General features: G+C 46.0%; 1 protein-coding gene across 1 annotated transcript in view; it reads left to right on the top strand.

Moving 5' to 3' along the window:
* Nucleotides 1-20,036, top strand: part of LOC148030404 (uncharacterized) — a 47,479-nt gene extending 27,443 nt beyond the window's left edge. Inside the window, exon 3 of the mRNA XM_087686728.1 lies at nucleotides 19,669-20,036. Coding sequence (XP_087542854.1) covers nucleotides 19,669-19,890 — 222 coding nt within the window. The 3' untranslated portion in view covers nucleotides 19,891-20,036. The remainder of the gene's footprint in view (nucleotides 1-19,668) is intronic.
* The last annotated feature ends 815 nt before the right edge of the window (nucleotides 20,037-20,851 follow it).

Genomic DNA, 20,851 nt, shown 5'->3' with positions numbered 1-20,851 from the left:
AAAAGAATGTCTCTACTGCTTTGACTGTTGCATCAATACCACGATGCCCTGCATATAGTGGAGAATGACTCTCTGTCATAACTTTCTGTCTCAATGGCATAGTCACACATAGTCTACCATGCATCGACATGAAACCATCCTTGAGAAGATAATGCTCATGATGTTGTCCATTAACAAGCTGATTAAAGATCCTTGCAAAATCTTCATCATCAGCATACTGTTCCTTCATATCATCAAGCTCATGATGATAAGGAATTGACACAGCTGAAATTTGTGGGTTCCTTGACAAAGCATCAGCCACAACATTCTTTTTGCCTTCCACATGCACAATCTGAAAATTGAACATTGACAAAAAGTTTGCCCAACGCATATGCTTTTTTGACAGCTTAGTTTGAGTTAAGAAATAACGCAATGTCTGATGATCTGTCTGGACAACAAAATCTGCCCCAAGTAGGTAGTGTTTCCAACAAGAAAGCGCATGAATCACAGCCAGCAATTCTTTCTCATAGACCTGCATAGTCTACTTTGGCCCTCGCAAGATTTTGCTTTCATAAGCCACTACCTGGCCATCTTGCATTAACACTGCACCAATGCTATTGCCACAGGCATCACACTGGACAACAAATGACTTCCTAAGATCTGGCACTAAACTTGCTGAAGGTTTGGGCTTCTTTCCTTTCCTGTCCTCTTTATCATCATCAGCTGCTCTCTTATTCTTGTCGGGACAATTAGACGCAATATGACCAGTCTGCTCATAGATAAAGCATTTCCTCTCAGCCATTAAAGCCTTTCTCTCTTCAAGAGACTTGCGCACAAAAGGTTTCTTCTGGTCCTTTGGCTGCTGTCCAAAGAACTTGGCTGGCTTCTTCTTGAATTGCCAAGATTTACCTATGCTCTGAGAAATCTGAGAAACCTGTTTACCAAATGGCTTCTTTGCTGAAAATTTTTCAGATTTGTCCTGTTTAATGCTGCCCCCAAAACCACTTGACTGTCCCAACAATAATGCATTTCCCGTGGTGGCATTCTCAATTAACTGAGTCAAAGTGGTGACCTTTGTCTTTGTACAATAATTCCGAAGTTCCTTGGGCAGCCCACAACAATATTTCTCTATCTGCTCAGTTAATGGCACAATGCTGTAAGAAGTGACTGGAAGCAAAGCCTCCCAAAACTTCTTGTTATAGTCTTCCAGATCCTTGCATTTAGATGCATCCAAATTGTGCCAAGCTGACATAACATCAATCTTAAATTCATTGGTCAACCAAGCAGAAGCAAATACTTGCTTAAAATAAGTCTAAGTGGCAGGAGCCTATCCTTGCATCAACAGTGTACTCCACCACTGACTAGCATTGCCCTTAATCAACAAAAAGATACTAGTTGTCACAGTCTTGTGACAGGATGCTTGAGCTCGCATCTAGGATCGTGGAGCTACCGGGGTGTGTGAGAGAGGAGGCAACTCGTATCGGCATCAAGGTAAGCTCACTACACTCATAGGATCAACGGTGCGTCGGCTAGGTGAGAGATAGCCATTAGAGCTCGTTTGGAACGCTTGAAACAATAAGTGGTCCGTGGGTCTTGGCGGTTGAGCGAAGGCTTCCACATTTTGGTTCTGTTGCCGGGACCAACGGATTCAAGCTTGAGCACTTGCTGCCTCATATTGAGCATCGAAGTAAGGGATTCATCCCCGAAACGGAGCTTGAGATAGGTAGGAAGTTTGGGTGTTTTTGATCTTCAAAATAAGTAAGTATTTTGATATATTTTGTTTGTTTGATGATTGGGAAACGTGGAGAAATTATTTCAGTTTTTTGCTTTCGATTCTTGTTGCATTTAGAGTAGATTAGGATTAGGAAATTGCACCAGAGAAGGGTAGGGTTTACTATTGCAAAGCAAGGCAAAACAGGGCAAAAATCGTGCAAAACATGGCAAAAAGCTCGCTTGTGATGCCTAAGATCGGCAAGTGAGTGATTGGGGGCATCGACACCATACTCGGGAAGGGGCATAAGAGCCAAGAGACCAAGGGAGAGCTCATTTGTGACCATTTCAGTGTGTGTGTGTGTGTGTGTGTGTGTGTGTGAGAGAGAGAGAGAGAGAGAGAGAGAGAGAGAGAGAGAGAGAGAGAGAGAGAGAGAGAGAGAGAGAGAGAGAGAGAGAGAGAGAGAGAGCTAGCTAGCTATCGCCCGATTCGATCCGATCTCACCATCGACGAGCCTACCGCTCTATTCAGGTATATGAATCCTTTTCCCTATCCCGCTAGGTAGGATCTGGAGGTTTGTGCTTGCTACGATTGAGTAAATCGCAAGAAACGAGCGAAATCAAACTCTCGCTATCGACGTTGCGCCGCGTTCGGCCCATCCGAGCGGTCACTTCTGGGCCGAGTCCCAGAATCGGCCCTCGGTCCTTTTTTGCTCGGCCCACTCGGCTCGAAACCCTAATTGGCCCTCGGCCCAGACCTACTCAGTCCGTTCAAGTCGACCATTCGGACCATCCACCAATTCGGCTCTTGGCCACGTGTCATTCTCGGCCCTCGGTCCAAGTGCCTCGGCCCGTCCGAGCCAACCTATCCGAGCGACTTCGTCCGAGTCTGCGCCTCCGCCCGTTCGAATCTACCCTGTCCGAGTCCCGAATTCGGCCCTCGGCCCATGTATCTTGGCCCGTCCGAGTGACCCACTCAGACCAGTTGGGTCGAGTGAAAATTTTTATCACATTCTCAGAAATTTGACCTGACCCGGCTGGAGCTCAACAGCGCAAACTGTCGAAAGTCCTTTTGACGCTCCAAACTTGATTTTGGCATATGGAATAGACGGAATCGCAGGGAGTAGCCGCTTGGCAGCTTGAAGTAGGCAGCAGCGGGACCCAGAGACCTAGACGCAAAGCGCTGAGCAATTAAAACCTGATTGGCCAAGAACAAATGAGGCAACATACTAGAAAGACCCTGAACCTTGTCAAGGCGGCCAGAAAATTGACCAACAAGCCTATCAGGCCCGAAACAAAGCGAGAGTGCACAAGACGCTTCGAGGTTATTTGCTGCACTTACCTTGAATTTCCGCACTTGAATGCACTTAAAGAAATTAAAAGCCTGGTTGAGCACAAGTGCACGAGGAGCGACACGCACGTTGAGTGACCATAAATTGAGGATTGTATTCGATAACTGAAGGAACTCACCCAGATAAACCACTCAAGGAACCCACCAGTAGGAGAGGACTCAAGACGTAGACAAACCATCAACGTGCGAAGTAGGACCAAGTAGGTGGCGTCAACGACGTGGATCTGACAAATCCACTCAACCTGATCGACAGCTTGGCGGAGCACGACAACACGACTATGACAGAAGAAAGCTCAGACCATAGGTCTAATGAGGAACTCGACTTAAACGTCTTCCCGGAGACTATTCAGCAGCTGGTCAGCGGCTACAATGTACTCGCCCGGTACCGCGGCAGGACGGCAGGCGCTATCATCGCAAACCTAGAAGAAAAGAGAAAACTAGCCCGCAAGGCTTTGCAAAGCATAGTTGAATACAATAGGGACCAGTAGGCTAGGAGCCAAAGGCAAAGCACGGAGTGAGGTACAGCGAGTGCCGAACTTAGCAGGAAGAAACCAAACAGATTACGAGAGAGCCCTAGAAGGAGACTTGACGTTGAGCGAGCTTCTCATGAAGCGGCTGCTAGATAACACGGCAGCATAGCAAAGTGCTGCGGCACTAGTGAGCCAGTTTAAAATCCCTATCGTGGCCAAGCAACTCGACAAATACCAACCCCACGACGATCCATACAGCTTTGTAGAGCAGTTTGAGCAAGTCTGCGAAGCCAACAGTCTCAACGACCTGACTCAACGCTCTCAAGCGTTCGGGCTTTGCTTAGGTGACAAGGGAAGGACTTGGTATATAAGCCTAGATGCCGCAGAACGAGCCAACTTCAGTGGCCTCAAGGATCTCTTCATTAAGAGATTTGCCGAGCCTGGATACTCCGACAATCTGCTAGTACGCTTGATGAACGTCAAGCAGAAAGAGAAGGAGGACATTCGAGACTACGTAACCCATGTGAGGAGTCTCTTCAAGAGAATCCGTATGGGCGAGTGACCGACTGAAAGAGCAGTTTCGACTGTATTTATTAGCGGAATTCGAGACGAGGAGTTATATAAGGCTTTGGCAGGCAATTCGAGCTTGCAGCGAGATGCGCTAGCTAGAGTGTTTGAGGAAGCTATCAGAGTCGATGATCAGCTGAAGGAGCGGAGCTCCAGGAGCGCGAACCTAGAAGAGACCAACTCGCGAAGCTCAGAGAGAGTGTCAGTCTCTAGTGAGCGATCGGTCCCATCCCAAGATAAGGGAAAGGCTACCGAGATGAACCAAGACTTGGCTGATGTAAAGATGGAGTTAGCCAGGTTGCAAGACATGCTGAGACGACCAACACGCCCACACGTCCAATGCGTGTACTGTGGTGGAAATCACTTACTAGCCGAGTGTCAAGACCCTAGGTCAAGGCCTTGTGCTAACTGCGGTAGGTTCAGTCATGACGTTGCGCATTGTAGATTACGAAGAAGAACTTCCGTTTTCGCAACCCTACGGCCAGCCTTACCTAGTGAACAAGCCTCAGCCATTCTTTGAAAGGGAAGCCCCGTTAGCCCTTGCTGCGCCTAATGACATTAAGCCATCTGTTCCTAGGATGGACATAAACCCTACTAGCATACCCAGACCACCTGGTCCTTACGTGATCCATCCACCGAGCGATGCTTCAGTCCACTACGTGGAAGAACCAAATGAGAAAGAAACTTACATATGCCCTCATGTCTCGCTTGACGATGAGGGCAACGCTGTCCTCATGGATTATCGCCCTGTGCCGGTGATGGCGTTAGGAAGAGGATGAGGTAGAGGACTAGGAGGGCAGACGCAGGATCCAATCACCTATTGGACTTGTGGTCACCGAGGTCATGTCTCATCACGCTGCCCTGAAAGGGAGCAACAAAACAGAGACAAGGCTGACCAAAGGTGTGCTGAGTGCGGAATCACTCATCTCTTCGTCGATTGCCCAAAGCGAAAGCCGTCTTCTAGCTCAGCCAACGTACCATCTGTCCCATTGGGGCTGTTTGGAGTCGAGAACCTCGATGGGGAGGCGACACCTATTCCGTTACGGGTCATGACACGTGCCCAGACAAAGCAGACCGGCATATCACTGCCAGGACCTAGCAACCTTGACGTAGCTTCAATAGAGAAGAGAAGTCGCAGGCGGAAGAAGAAGAGGTCGGAAGCTAAAATCGCACTAAAAACGAAGAGTGCTACAACTCTGCCTGTTGGAAAGGTCTTTGACGCAGAGGCAGAGACTTCAACCCCTAAGACGGCCGAAAAGGGAAGTGCTAAGGTAGGGGTTACCCGTACCCTAAGTGACAGCTAGAGGCCATAGAAAAAGTGAAGGAATGGGTGAAGGAGGCTCAAGAGCATCTAAAAGACACTGAGCCCATCATAGAAGATGAGATCGATGACCTCTCCAGCATAAGCATGCTAACCTCACCTCCTCAATCACGATCGGGGGAAGCAACTGCACCACAAGCAGTGCCGCTAGGGCCAAGCCTTGGTGCTATAGGGCCGTGGATCAGTCACGGACATTGGTCAGGACGATCCAGGTTAGGAGAGAGACGAGCACCCAACGATCTCCTGACCACGTTGGTGACTACCCCTGTAACACTTAGCCTGGGAGATCTGCTTAGGCAGCATCCCACCCTATGGCAAGATCTTAAGCAGTGGGTTGAAGGGTCACGAGAACAGGTCACGGCAGACCCTCATGACCATGATGTAGAGACGCAAATACCGAGTTTGACGCTGCACTCTATGCCTAAATCCTTACACGTCAATGCCTTCTGGGAAGGTTTCAAGATGCATGCGGTCTTACCGGTTTTAGCCCTAGGCGATACAACGAGAAAGGGAATCGTGGACACGGGAGCTGGGGTTAGTGTGCTTACCTACGCGGTGCTTCGGACTTGGGGAAACCTGCCTGTTGAAACTGCTAGGTTTAATGTCACATTAGCAAACGGCATGAGAGTCAAGCCATTCGGGGTGCTTAAGAATTGGCCAGTGAAGATCGCAGGTGTCCAATTCTCTGTGGACTTTATAGTCATGAAGGGAGTGGACTACAATATCCTATTAGGCCGACCTTGGATGCGTGAAGGGAGTGGACTACAATATCCTATTAGGCCGACCTTGGATGCGTAACACTAGAGTCATCGAAGATTGGGGTAACGGCTTGATCTTCCTTGGCAATAGAATGGATGCCGTGAGAATAGAGATGGACACTTCGAAGACCTCACCAATCGACTTAGATGCCATCTCTGCCATGCTCAAGGGTAACGCCCAGGTCAAGAAGTCCTACGGGCCCTTGACCAAGTATATCCCATGCCCAGAGGACGAGCGGGATTGGATGCACGTTCTCGCTATAATCGACCTGCCGTTCTCTGATCACGAGGCGTATGAGCAAGCCATCAAAACAAAAGCAAGTCTAACGACACACTCTCCGCACCAGTCTGCATGATGGCAGGAACCCTTCGGGGAAAACCTAAACCTGTCAACTTCCAAGTCCCAACCAATAAAAGGGAACTCCAGGAGATACTGGAATATTTAACGGACAAGCTAGCTTGCAATCCAGTTGCCAACTTCAAACCACTCCAGGATCTCCTAGATGAATCCAAGCGGCAATGGACCAGAGTGCATGACTTAAACCTCATATATAACTAGGCTCTAATTCCTGACCAATGACGAGATATATCAAGCCCTAGGAGACGACGAGCAGTCTGACAAAGAGGACTCTAACGACGAATATGAAGACTGCCAATCCTTCAGTGACGAAAGTAAGGGTGAGGTAGACACCGTGGAGTATGACACTGAAGGGCAAGAAATAGAGCAAATATGAGCAGACTCCAAGCCGCAGAAAAAGAGTATCTTCAGGATAGAGCGAGGAGTCATGTGCATGGAATGTGATCGTGCCTAGTTGGAACACGTGGGGGCCATAGATCTTGAGCAAGCAAGCCTAGTCCAGCGAGGAACGACATCAATGCTTAGGACAGAGTCACCGTCCGAATTGCGCCCACTAGGGGAGAGCACCTCTTCCAGCGACGGCGGGGAGTTCAACTCTGAGTCGGAGATTAGTTCGGATAGTGATTCAGAAATCCCTAGGCCGCTCACGGCCAGATGCACCAAGGGGGATCTACCCATCCACCTGAGGCGCAGACGATTAAGGTAGAAAAAGGCAAAACAACCCAGGGATGCACAAACGAAAGAACAACGAAAACCGCAGGACCTTGCTAAACGATTTACAAAATTCAAAAAAGGGGATAGGGTGGTAGTTCTGTTAGGTGCCAAGCGTCAAGGGCAAACGAGCGAACCGATTGAGGGACCAGCCAAGGTCAACGAGATAAACCTAGCCCAGGAAGGGGAAACACCCCGACCAGTCTTCATTGCCGATGACTTGACTGAGGAAGAAGAAACGAGTCTTGTCGCTCTTTTACGAGAGTACATAGACGTGCTCGCCTGGTCCTTAGAAGAGCTTAAGGGGGTAGATCGGAGTGTTGTGACTCACAACATACCCATGACGCCAGATGCAACGCCGGTCAAGCAGCGACCGTACCCTATGAATCCAAAACACGTTCACGCTGTCAAAGAGGAGATCGATAAGCTGATGAGAGCGGGATTCATTTACGAAATTGAACACACAGACTGGGTATCACCCATAGTCATCGTGATGAAGAAGAATGGAAAAATCCAAGTGTGCGTCAATTACAAGAAGGTGAACGCTGCTACTAAGAGGGACAATTATCCCTTGCTGTACACCGAGCACATGCTTGAGAGAGTGGCGGGCAAGGAAGCCTACAGTTTTCTGGACGGCTTCTCAGGGTACAACGAGGTGCAAGTGCATCCTACGGACAGGCACAAGACTGCCTTCGCCACTGAGTGGAGCGTCTTTGCTTACATAGTCATGCCCTTCGGGTTGACGAATGCCCCTGCCACCTTCCAACGTCTCATGTGCACCATCTTTAAAGACATGCTTCGCAAGGAGTTGGAAGTCTTTGTCGACGACCTCTGTGTTCACTCGACCTGGATCGTACACTTAGATAAACTCCGCGCAGTCTTTGAGCGGTGTCGCTTATATCGTTTTTCCTTGAACCCCTTAAAGTGCCAGTTTTGGGTAAAGCATAGATGCATCTTAGGGCACGTGGTGTCGAAGAACGGCATTGCCACTGACTTCTCGAAAGTTAGGGTTATTGTTGACCTTTCACCCCCAATCAACTACAAGGGAGTTCAATGCTTCCTAGGCCATACGGGGTACTATCGGCGGTTTGCACTAAACTATGCATTGATCGCCAGACCCTTGTACAAGTTGCTGATCGTCTTCGAATGGACCAAGGCATGCCAACGAGCATATGAAGAGTTGAAAAAGGCTCTAACCACAGCACCGATTCTACGAGCCCCAGATTGGACCATTACTTTCCACGTGCATATCGATGCTTCTAAGTTTGCTATGGGGGCAGTGTTGTGCCAACCTGGCGAACACAACTTAGATTATCCAGTGAGCTTTGCTAGCAGACAACTCATTGAGACGGAAATGAACTACTCGACGACAGAAAGAGAAGGATTAGCCATGGTGTTTGCTGTGAAGAAATTCCGGCACTATCTATTGGCCACATCTTTTATCTTCTTTGTGGACCATCAAGCCTTGCTCTATCTAGTAAACAAACCTTGCGCTATAGGACGCATAGCTTGGTGGCTCCTTCTACTCTTGGAATTCGACTTCTCCGTGGCTGTACGAAAAGGAAAACAGCACTGTATATCTGACTATATGTCGCGCATTCCCACGGGAGAAGCCGCTGGACAAGGTATCGTTGACGAATTACCCGACGCCTATCTTTTTAACCTGTCCAACGAGAGAGATTTATTCAAGGGTGATCTAACGCCATATTGGGCGGATGACATAGTCCAAGTGCTTGAACACGGATTGCCTGATCGACCGATAGAAAAAGCCCGACTTAGGCGATTAATCCTTAAGATCCAGCCCGCAGGCACCAGAAGCCGCGCCTCCCGCAGTCCTGGAAGGAAAAGGCAAAGCACCCCTCCATCCTATCCCCACTCTCATGGCACCCTCCACTGAACCCACTATGCTCACCCCTAGCATTCCCACCAGCTTGAAAGTTTCCAACCTGGTGGCATGGATGCAATACTTCATCAGTAAAAAATGGCCCAAGGGAAGAGCATGGAAACCATGACCACAGGGCCAAAAAGGCCAGCTGCAGATGCAGAATCGAGGGAGGACCAAAAGCGTCCGCGTGTGGAGGTCTCAACCACCCCCATCCACGCAACAATGACGCCACCAGCTAGTTACGACGAATACGTCACCGAGCTGCTCTCCCAACTAGAGAGGGCGAAGAAGGAAAAAAAAATGGCGGTGATTGAGTTGGTGGCAGAGAAAGAGTCAGTGGCGGCCTTCCAACTTGAGAAAACCCGCATCATAGCCATGCAACAACGTCAGATATTTGAACTCAAGCAAGAATTGAAAGCAAAAGAGAACATGGAAGAAAGCTACAAACAACGGCTTGAGGACGAGAATCAAGAACTTGTGCAAATGCAGCGGGAATACAAGCTCCTCCTGATGCAACATAAGGAACTGGAGGCAAAAACCGCCACCATTGAGCAAATGATGGAGGAACTAAACGCCAAAGAAGAGGAGAGAAGACAAGAGAGGGAGCAACAACGAAAAGAGATCGAGTCCATGACCGATCAACTACACCTCGGAAGGAAAGAGCATGAGAACATGAGCAAAGAACTCAGAGCCCAGGAGCAGAAGCTCATAACCCTAGCACAGAAGTAGGGGGAGAGCATGGAAGGAATGAGCAAAAGGGCCGAGGAATGGGCCACGCAGAACGAGAAACGGGTGAAGGCACTGGCGCGGTGCCTCGCCTTGGTGGAGAAAGAAAAAATCTTGGCAGAAAGCAAAGCGGAGACCGCCCAGATAGTCTTCGTTGCCCAGCAACAGGCCTTCCTCAATACATTGCTGGACACAACTCGGCCGGAGGGAAAGGAGTCGTTGGAGGTGGTGCAGAAGAAACTGAGCATGGCACGCAGAGCCCTGCATGCGGGGCTACAGATACCACCCCAACCTGCGGAGGTTAGGTTGGGCTTAGAAGAACAATGAAAGTACCTGTTGTTGGTTGGCCTAACCCCCCAGGAGGCGGATGCACTCGGCTTTGAGGAAGGGGCGCAGTTAGACGACCGGTAGGGGAAGGACACTGACATTGAATTCGTCATAAGAAGAACCAGCGAAGAAATAATCCCACAACCCCCCTTGCCACACAATCAGAAACAACAACAACTCGACCCGCCCTTGGACAGACAAACCATGCTCAAGGAGCGACGGAGAAAATTAGTGGAAGAAGTCAGAAGGTAGTTGCAAGCCAAACTAGTCGTGCGGCCATCCGTGTCCCTCCCACCATGCCCCGATGACCTCCCAACGCAATTCCACGCGGAGCTGGTGATCTGGGAACGACAGGAAATCGAAAAGGACCCTTTTTCTTTTAGTTTCCTTGTGCCTAATAGCCTGAGAAGGGTCCTGCCAATTAAGATAATGGAGGAGGTGATCGCGGCTGGCAGCTGACTGGGCCAAAAATGGCTGGAAGACAGGGCAAAGACTCCCACTCTGTGGGGCATGGAGGAATCAGAGTTTTGGCAAGACAAGGTGTTCGAGATACCACACACTGTAAGGAGCTACAACTGCCAACCTCTCTGCAGAAGGCGAATATGCGATATTAACATGCTAGCCTGGATGGCATTTTGCAACACCCTACCCTACGAGAGGAACGACCCCCCATTCATAGTGTATCCTCGTAGGGTAGACGTGGATTTTGTTGCCACCCTCCATGGGCTGCACGACTTCTCCATCATCTACAACTCCAACGCCACCTCCTTCGAGAATGCCCTTCTTTTTGATTTAGGAAGCCTAAGTGACTTTACGACACGCTTTCTCGCAGACTTCTTCTCCTGTCTAGATTCCGCCTTTATAACTACATGTAATTACCTTAGGCTTCTTAAGCTATTACTCAAGCAAGATTCGACACCGCAAGAAAATGGCTTGCCCCCTCTCTTTTTTGATCCCAATTTTATTGATGGCACGCCTGATGATGAGAGCTAGCCTACTCTCCTCCTTTTGCCTAGCTCTCCTAGAGGATATGAATAACAGCCAGTTTACTAGGTGTAATCACCCCTTCCTCTCCACCACCTCTCTCCACGTCCGCATGAACCTGAAAGGGTACATGCAAAGCCACTAATTTTTGCGCAAATCCCTTCGACCTCCTTCCCCCCCATTCAGATAAAGAGAATTAGGCCTAGCTGTCAGTTCCACTACTATAACTATTAAAAAAAAAAAAAGAATAGTACGAAAACCACTTTCCATTGACTGGACAACATTGCCCACTTGCAGAAGCACTTACCACCACATAAAGCACGATCACAGCACCTAGGGATTCTTAAGTTAGGCGTGTCCGGTGGCTTCGGTCGGCCGGCTCCACTCCCAAATCCCTAGCCCTTTTTGCTCTCCTACTTCACGCTTAGGGCACATCAAGGGCAGGACATATCTAGGGAGGTAACACTCGCCTATGGTTAGACCTGTCACCCTAAGCCACTTGCACCGCACCTCCCTTGGCACAAATGGGATCCTCAAGTGTGGGACATCACCCAGGTTCACCTGCGGTTAGACCCACCTCCCCATTCCACCAGTACGAGCACAATGCACTAACACGATGAAATAAGCACTCCCCTTAGGAACAACACCGCACCTTCTCCTTTCAAACATCAAAGAAAGCAACAAACCACCGATTTCGGAGGCCCCGTCAACCACGCAATACCCATTTGGCTCATCCGACAAAAATTTCACAGCTCTTATAAGCACCTAAATCTCCAAGTGGCCCTCACCATTGCACCACTTGGCCAATTGCCTGCCAACCTACAACAACACCGACGTGCCATGGGACTGGCACCCGTCTAGGAGGGGAGTAATGTTAACCCCAAGTCGAGATGGCGGAAAAAGGAAGGAAAAAGTAGAAAAAACATGGAAAAAGAGCAAAGACACGTAGGCGACCTCCAAAGCTAAGCCAGGGTAAAAAGCGCAATTTTAAATGAAGGGCGCCTCAAAAAACTCAGAAAACTCTTGTAAAAGAGCGCCAGGCTTCCTCCTGTGCCAATTGTAAAATACTAGACGGGTGTAGGCTAGAGGCATAAGGCTAGAAGAGGGAAATGGAAAAAAGACATTGCCACAAGGACCGGTCATGTAAAAAAGGGATGGGTGCCCATGGGATTTTAGGGTTTGTATATATAAAGTTCAAAAAGTGAATGAGAGCTCATTCTTTGGTGTGTGGCTAACCAATATGTCTTGGTAATAATTGATATACAAAAGGTTTGTTACATGCCAAGTGAAAGATGCTCCAAGCACAAGGTTTGATGCTAGAACAGGGCGTCTAAAGCAGAAGAGGAAGGGTGAAGGTAGCCATGAGCCATGAACCACAATGTTCTCTTGAAGGGTATGAGGGCAGTGGAAAGAAGTGGTTAAGGGAAGGGTGTCTGATGATGGAGAAGAAGGTTGAAGAATGACTGAAGAGAGAAGTGAGAATGAATGAAGTGAGTGCCTATTTATAGGAATAAGCTGTCTAGGGTAGCGTACCACTGTGTGGATGCCCACTGAAAAAGTGGCCAAAATGTGGACATAAACTCTTTTTGGTGTTGTTAGTGCAAAACCCTAAATGAAGTGTGTGAACTGATGAAGTGGTTTCTCAACAACTACCTTGTGAGAAGTTTTAGGCTTTCGCAAGTCCTTAAACTTGCTATCCTTTGGTGGTCATTGATCATTCTTGTACTTTACCACATTGGCATTGCACGGGTTGTTAGAATTTGTCAATTCTATGGGCAGCACCCAATGGTTTAGACTTTAGTTCTTTTTTAGTTCTTAGTGGGAACACAACTAAAGTTATAACTTGTGTCACCACTCTTAGAGTTAGAGTTAGAGTCAATTAACTCTAGTTGAGTTAGAGTCAGTTAACTCTAGTTGAGTTAGAGCTAGGTCTATCTTAGACCTATCTTGTACATTTCATTCTCATTCTTTCAGCTTAGCAAGTACACTCTACTCTTTTGCTCTCTTTTCTCTCCTCCATAGTTGGTTGTCATTTTCCAACAAGATCAACATCAAATGCAAGTTCAGTAGTCCATACGGTCACAACAGCAGCAAACACAGGGAGAGTCTGGTCGCCTCACTGAAATGCAGCTTTTGGAGGTGTGGGCGGCAAGTGACAGCAGCAAATGTGGGTACATGCAGCATTGTAGGGCTGGAAATAGGTGCTGGATGGATGTAGACAATGCTGGGTAGCGTTAGCTAAGATGTCCTTCATGAACGGGGTGTGCACAAGAAGCTAGAGCTTGAAACCTAAAAAAATGAGATTGACTGAATGGGAGGGCAGGTTGTCTATTTATAGAAAGTTTGGGGCCTCCCAAATCAGGGTTTTACATATGGGATATCGAAACTCTCTCCCATTGCTCCCGGTTTAAAAGAATGGTTAAAATTCATTAAATAACTTGAGATTTGGTGCTGTTTTATTAAAACTAATAATAGTTTAGCTCAACATGGAGAGGTGGAGTATCCAAAGTAAGCAAAGCATCAAGATTCAACCATCTGACACCTCTAAAGAGTCACAAGTCTGTCAAAGCTCGTGTGACCATAGTGAGCATGCCAATGCCAAAGCTTTTCATTCTGCATAGCCGGCATAAGAGTGCTAACTGCCAAAGCATCATGAGAATTCCTCTTATATGTGTCTAACAAAAAGAGGCCCTTATACAAGGTACCCCACAATCGAAGAGCGTAGTCAAGCTCTTTGTCTTTGACAATATAGTTGTCCTCCTCAAAGATGACTTGAAATCCATGCTTATTGAAAGCTGAAATAGACAATAGGTTCTTTGTGATACCAGGCATAAACAAGACATCTAGAAGCATGAAATGTGAGCAATCTGCAACAGTGATCAGCATTGAACCAATGCCATAAATATCATAACTGTTGTTATTAGCACATGTAATACGCTTCCCTGTAGGGGTTGAATGTAATGATGTGAACAAACACTTTTGTGAAGTAATGTGCTTGGATGCCAAAATACCAAGTGGGGCATGCATATGTCCCATATCAGCCTCTGGCTGATGTTTTACATAGTGCTTTGCTGTTCCCTTGCCTTTATATTTAGAGAGCATGGCTACATCCCCTTAACGCATAGCAACATTTCTTCGAGTCTATTTCTCTTGTAATAAGAGGCCTTCCAATCCCATAACAAGGTGTGGAAGCCAAGATAAGACCCAGGGAGTGAATTCAGAGTGGCATTCACCATTTTTGCATCCAAATAACCTCATCAATATATAGTAGCTGCTCACGTAAGCCTTGCAAGTGTGTAAGGTGATCAGTCATGTTGCCACTCTTATCCATATGTGCATTAGCCAATTCTTTTCATAAGTAAGAGATTCTGGCTTCATTATGAGCTGCAAACATGCGTTCCAAGACATCCTGAGCTGCTTTAGAGGTCTTGTATTACCATATATGGTATAATAGCCCTCTTAACTAACAAGGCAATCAATGACGAAGCCTATGCATCCTTTGAATCCCATTTCCTTTGATTTGCTGTAGGAGGAGCAGGGGCAAGCCGCAACAACATTAACAACAACAACAGCAATTGGCTGTCCTCTAGCACCACGTTGAGGTGTTTGAGGTGCAAGCTTGCTCGGTCTTTGCAAATCACTTGTGACATAATCCTAGAGATCCATCACAATGAGTAGATTGCACACCATAAAACTCCATAGAGGATAGTTGGCGTGATCTAGCTTGTCCTCTTTAGTGATGACTCCCAAAATGTTGTTTTGATTTTGGGTATTATGATTTAACATCATTGCAAATTAATGCACAAATTGCGCAACCAAACACTTCTGAGCTGAAGTGTGAAATGTACTCAACCGAGTACTAAAATGCTACCACGGGATACTAAAGCAAGAAAAACCTGTCAAAACTATCAATCTCCTTGAAAAGTATGCCCACTCTACATAAAACAACACCCACTCTGCAATTTACAGCAATTCTGTGCTGTACTACTGCATATGCCTCGCGATGTGTGCCAAACATTAAATGCAACAACTCAATGCTCAAAATTCCCAATTTCATTGCAATTTTCCAAATTTGAACAGATTTCTTTGCCCAATTTCACATAAACAACAAAATAATGCTATTGCAGCACTTGTCCATTGCTTTGGGATGCATGCTATGCAAAAGCTCCAAATCTCGTTGAAGAGATTTTGAGAAATTGCAAAGATTTTATACTTACTATATGAAAATCTAATGGAATGTCGCCTCGATATGCGTGTTGACAGCAAACAACTTCAGGACACCTTGAGATGAGTGCTAAACCAAAGCTGTTGGAGATGTGGCGGTACTAGATATCGCAAGAGGCTATAGAGATGGGTGGTGGTAGTAGGTAGATGGTGGAGTTGCTAGCGGTACAGAGGTGAGCTTGGCAAGGTGATGGCGCAGTTGGAAAGTAGTTGGCACTGGCAAGATTGAGGGTGTAGGGCTTAGGTTGGTGGAGGCAACAAGGGGTAGTGGCGCTGGCATTGTGACAGTGGCAAAGGACAAGGCAGGTGTGGTAGACTTCTGGCGGGTAGTCGCAAGTGTTGTAGGTGGTGGCATTGATGGCATTGGTAGGGAGCTGATTGCGGTGTAGATTCGGAGCCAATCTAGGTGGAGTTGGTGGTGACAGGGGTAGAATGGCGGCTAGAGCTAATGCAGCTCCTCTCCTCTTCCTTGTAGGCTTTGGTGGCTATAGGACCTTGAGTGGAGCGGCACCGATTAACGGCTGTTGTTGACTTGAACTTGTGTGCGTACAACTTTGATACCAAATGTTGGAAATTGAGCTATGGATGAGAGATAAATGAGAGAGTGAGAGTAGATAGTGGAGTAGACAGTGTGAGCTGAAATGAGAGTGTATTTGTTGAACTGAAAGTGATAGAATGAAAGTGTAACCTTAGGTGTAAGGAAGACCAAACCCCTAACTTCAACTGAAGTTAGCTAACTCTAAATGTGGTAACACAACTTATTACCTTAGCTATGTTCACATTGCAAACTATCTGACTAAAACATTGGTTACTGTGCATGGAATTTTGTGCAAATTCTAACAACTTGTTTGTCAGATTTGTCACTGTTAGATTTGTCCCTGTCACAAATAGAGTCTGTAATCCAAACCTCAAAATTAAAAGGTCCTTTGCTTGGATTTTAATCCAAAATGAGTTGTATTTCTTTTTATTTTATTTTCTTCCGATTCACAAGGAGCTATATTTGAGGGGGGATTGTAACCACTTCTCACGTGACCTCTGAGTTGATCCCGAAAGCTACACCTACGTATTTGGCCTTCGGTCATGTGCCCGATGTCTTTTGAGCCACAATGACTTTTGAGCAATCTCGGAACCATGCACACGTACCTTTGAACCATGTCTTACTTTGGGTCCCGGAGCTTCTTGGTAGACCATGTCACGACCATCCTCATGTTACACCTGCTATTTATGGATCTTCTTTTTGAGAATCATTGTACGGGATTAGACACTACCTCTTCGAGGTAAGGCCTTTCCTTCTCTTTTTCATATGTTTTGTGTAATGGATTCAGTCACCATGAGTTGAAGGGGGGTTGGTTAGATTTATTTATCCTCGTATGTGAACACACATTATTGTGTGTAAGTGTAAAAGTGCATATTGAGCTATGAACACCTTTTACACCACTTAGTATTAAATAAGGGTCAAAGGGTTAGCTATACATGTTAGGCTATATATTTAGGCCCTATCACTTGTACTTGCATATCACACTTATCATTATCAATCTATCTTTTAGTTTGTGTGTACTTGCAAGACCCCTCTCTCTCTCTTTCTCTCTCTCTCCTTTGGGGCCCTTTTCCAAAACAAAAAAAAGTTCCATCCGCCATAGCCTATTGGTCACATGCGAGCCCCATATCCAACATTTTTAGGTGATTAATGCAAGAAGAGGGGTTGTGATGTTTTAACTTTACAACTCTGTTTTCCTTCAAGGAAGGAGACAGATCATTGGCATCGAAATGTGGTCCATGCTTAGGATTGATTGGGGAGGGTGGGATTGGGTCTAAGTGATTCCTTTCCACTCCTTGATTCTTTCCATTTAGGAGGTGACATATCATCATTAGAGGGGGGTTTTGTGATTTTGAGCAAATGGGGAGGATGGTACAATGTGCTAGAGGAGGATTTCTGATAGAATCGGACTAGAAAATAGTGTGTGATGCACTTCTAGGCCTTTGGGAGATGCATTGTGCGTGGGCGGCATTCTTGGTAACAAAGCACTAGGGTGTAAAGTGGTTGTGTTTAGTAATGGCCTAAAGCCTAAAGGCAGATAAGTTTTTGTGTTTTTGCCGTGTAATATAAGACTAGTGGCATGGCATGCTTTAAGACTATGAAATGAGAGTTGGAAACTTATGGATCGTCTAAAGTAGGGTCTTAAAGTTAATGTAGATGAATCTAAATGTACATTGAATGTGGGAGATAAGGACGGGAATTATGAATATGAAGCACCAAACTCATACTCAAATGAAATAGAAGATAAAGGTGCATCCTTTGGAGAATCTATGATCATAGAGTGTCCAAATGTATGATACTGACACAGATTTTTGTTTCCGTGGTGAACTACAGTTGGTTCTTGTATAACAAGAGGAGCAATGTAGACATGATCAAGATCACACAAAAATGGATTGTATGAACCTACCATCGAGCTTGATTGTGATGAAGAATTTGGACTTTTGGTTGTATCCCAAGTGGTTTGTCTTTCCTCAATTGAGAGGTGATCAGGCTTGTCAGCTTAGTGCCTTGACTAAGATGCACTTAGTGAAGAAATATGCAAAGAAGAAGAGCTGGGCTTTAGTGGATGATCCCTAGAAGAAAAGTGACTAGAAGATGATGATGAAGCATTGTCCTCTAGGTCAAGACCATAATGCCTCGCTAAGGGCCTCCATTGGAGTAGTGGCTTGAGAAAGCATTAGAGGATCCCAAGATGGAATCATGTATGGGTTTGAACCATCATGAGTCAATCCAGTGTTTGTCAAGAACAAACCAAGTACCCTGCAATAGCCTTAGGGCCTCCATTGGAATCATGGATGGGTTTGAACCATCATGAGTCAATACAGTGTTGTCAAGAACAAACCAAGCACCCTGCAATAGCCTTGGGGCACCAGCTTTGATACCATGTGGAGATATGTTAAGATTTGCATTGAGAAAATACAGTGTATGAAAACCACTAAAACATAATAATGTAGAAAAAAACACAAAATGCAAAAGAGTAGAATTTGCTGAAAGTAAATGAGTGAATGTGCACAATGCTCAAGGGCAGAGCAATCCAACAGCCATGGACTCGTGGGAGTGGGCTGAGGGAGATGCCAATGTGTGTCATCAACAGCAGATGGATCTTGAGTGCAGTAACCACCAGTTGGAGTGGATGATGGTAGGAAAGTGCTGAAAACTCAAAAACAACCTATTGCAGACGATGACCAGCAGTCCGGTGTGAGCTAAAAGAACAAAAATTCAGGCTGGTGCTGACAGTGACAGGGGCTGGAGGAGTTGGTGACATCAAGGCAGACTGAGTGGCAGTTTGCTGGAGGAGATGGTGCAGAAATTGCAGGTACAACAGCATGAAAACTCCACCAGATCAGGTTGGCGGCAGATGGGCGGCTTCAGCAGTGGCTAACTGATGGCATTAGTAGGCTGGGAACAAACAGAGACCACTTGAGGATAATGGGCAGCTGTAGGATGTCCATGGCAGCGGCTGGAGATGGAGAGCAATAGCCAATTAAAGAAAATGGCAGCCATTGGAGGGGGGAAGACTGAGGATGCAAGTGACTGCAATTGGGTAGACTGTAGAAGTGATGACAAGGGATGCAAGTGACCTAGTGCGCACACTATATATAGTGATGGATCCAACCAATACTCGGGAGTTTGCTTATGGGACTCTGAAACACACTAGTGCATTTGAGTTTTGGGCCTGTTTAATGAGCTCATGAAGGTTTAAGGTATAGTGCACCTTTTTAGCTTAACAGAAGTTTGGGTTTTCCATGGCAGCTGTTAGCTGAACTGTTGTGTGTCAAGCTTAAAGTCTTGGATGTTTTGACTGCTGGATGCCTGCAAATTGTCTAGTGGGAATGGCTGTGGTTCCATCTTCATGGCTTGTAGAGTAGCTTGGCACTCATTTGATTATTGGGCATTTAAAATTCAAGTTTTGAAGCCCTATGACTGAATGCTCATCCTTTGCAGGTTTATGTGTTTGCTAATTTACTTTCAGAATGTTTTGCTCCACACAAATCTTTGGTTCACCCTATATTTTGCAGTAAAGTCATCAAATCTATTGTGTCTATTATACCTGGTCCAATCTCCTACAAGCAATGAAACCTGTTAAATGAGTGTTGGTCAATTCATAAGCTTTGGTTTTTAACTGAGATATGTGAAGTTAGTTTGACATGAAAAGAAGGCAGTGGTTTATATGTAACAATGAATAGGTGGCCTTGGGTACTTGTGAATGTAGGCTTAACTTAGTCTTTTTGAAGGTTCTTAAAAGGGTCCTGCTCGCAGGTTGTGCTAGTAAATTACAATCCAAGCGTGGAGGATGATGGACTTCTTTGGACTGAGAGCCAGGATTTTGGAGAGGGTTTTAAGACACTAAGAATGGCAAGTGACACTCTACTTAACATGACTGTGTTACATGGCGAGCGAGGGGTTAAGGAAGGCTCTTCCGTAGTACTAGACACATGGCATAAGAAGGATAACCAGTTGTGGAAGCTGTTTCCTTTATGATTTTACAGTTTTCAGCCTTCAGGAATGGCTGCTTGTCAAGATATTTTTGTTTTAAAATAATGTATGAATTTCTTTACACTAATTGGTGGAATCTAGATTGTTACACCAAGGCTGGTGGTTGCATAATGTGCATTGAACTTGGAATCTGCAGAACTGAACTTACAATGTAACACGTCTGATCAACATTATTGCATGATAGTCCTTTCAGCCTTTGTTTATTTCAGCTTCTTCCATAGTCTTACATTCTGAATGGCTTATGACACAAGAAATGTACTAGTCAAGCAGGCCTTTACTGATCAGCTGGTCTGCCAACTTAAAAGACATGACTTACCGTGTTGGCGTGCCTTGTAGCTTTTCCCATTTGTTTCTGACCATTCTTGGCATCCCATCCACTTGTTTCTCATGTTTTTTCATGCCAGCTCCAACTCATCTGCAACCCCAGCCAGTTGCAAAAAATCCTGCGTCTTTTTAGGCCAAGCACAATTCAGCTCTAACCGCTCCTTCCACAAGTACAAAAGGCAACAGAACCAGCCCCCCCTTTTACCCTTCAACCCCCTCTCTCACTATTTAAACCCTTCTTCTCAGTTTTTTTGAGTAACATAGAGATGACCTAACAACCTATTCAGGCACAGAGCTACTGTCCAAGTGCGGCAATTAAGGGCAGCCCACTTTGTCCCTGTAGGGCACCCGTGCCAAGAAATTGGCTCCACATATCAAGTCTATAGGAGGGGTATTTCCTTCAGCAAATTTACAAATTAGAAGAATCTCTTGGAGAAAGAATGGAGCTGAGGTGGATGATAACAACCAAGAAGATTGAAGATGGAGTCAAAGAGATGACTTTGAAGATCCAACAAATACACAAGGTCCTAGAAAGAAGGGAGAAGAGAATCACAGAAACAATTTCAGTAACAAGAAAATGAATTATACAAGTCTCACATTTCATGTTCTTACTGTAGAAGGC

Source organism: Lygodium microphyllum, chromosome 10 (assembly GCF_053477565.2).
Source record: "Lygodium microphyllum isolate KBCC chromosome 10, Lygodium_microphyllum_v1.1.10, whole genome shotgun sequence".
Lineage (NCBI taxonomy): Eukaryota > Viridiplantae > Streptophyta > Polypodiopsida > Schizaeales > Lygodiaceae > Lygodium > Lygodium microphyllum.
The sequence above is the reverse complement of the archived record's forward strand: the minus strand, read 5'-3'. Positions and strand labels throughout refer to the sequence as shown.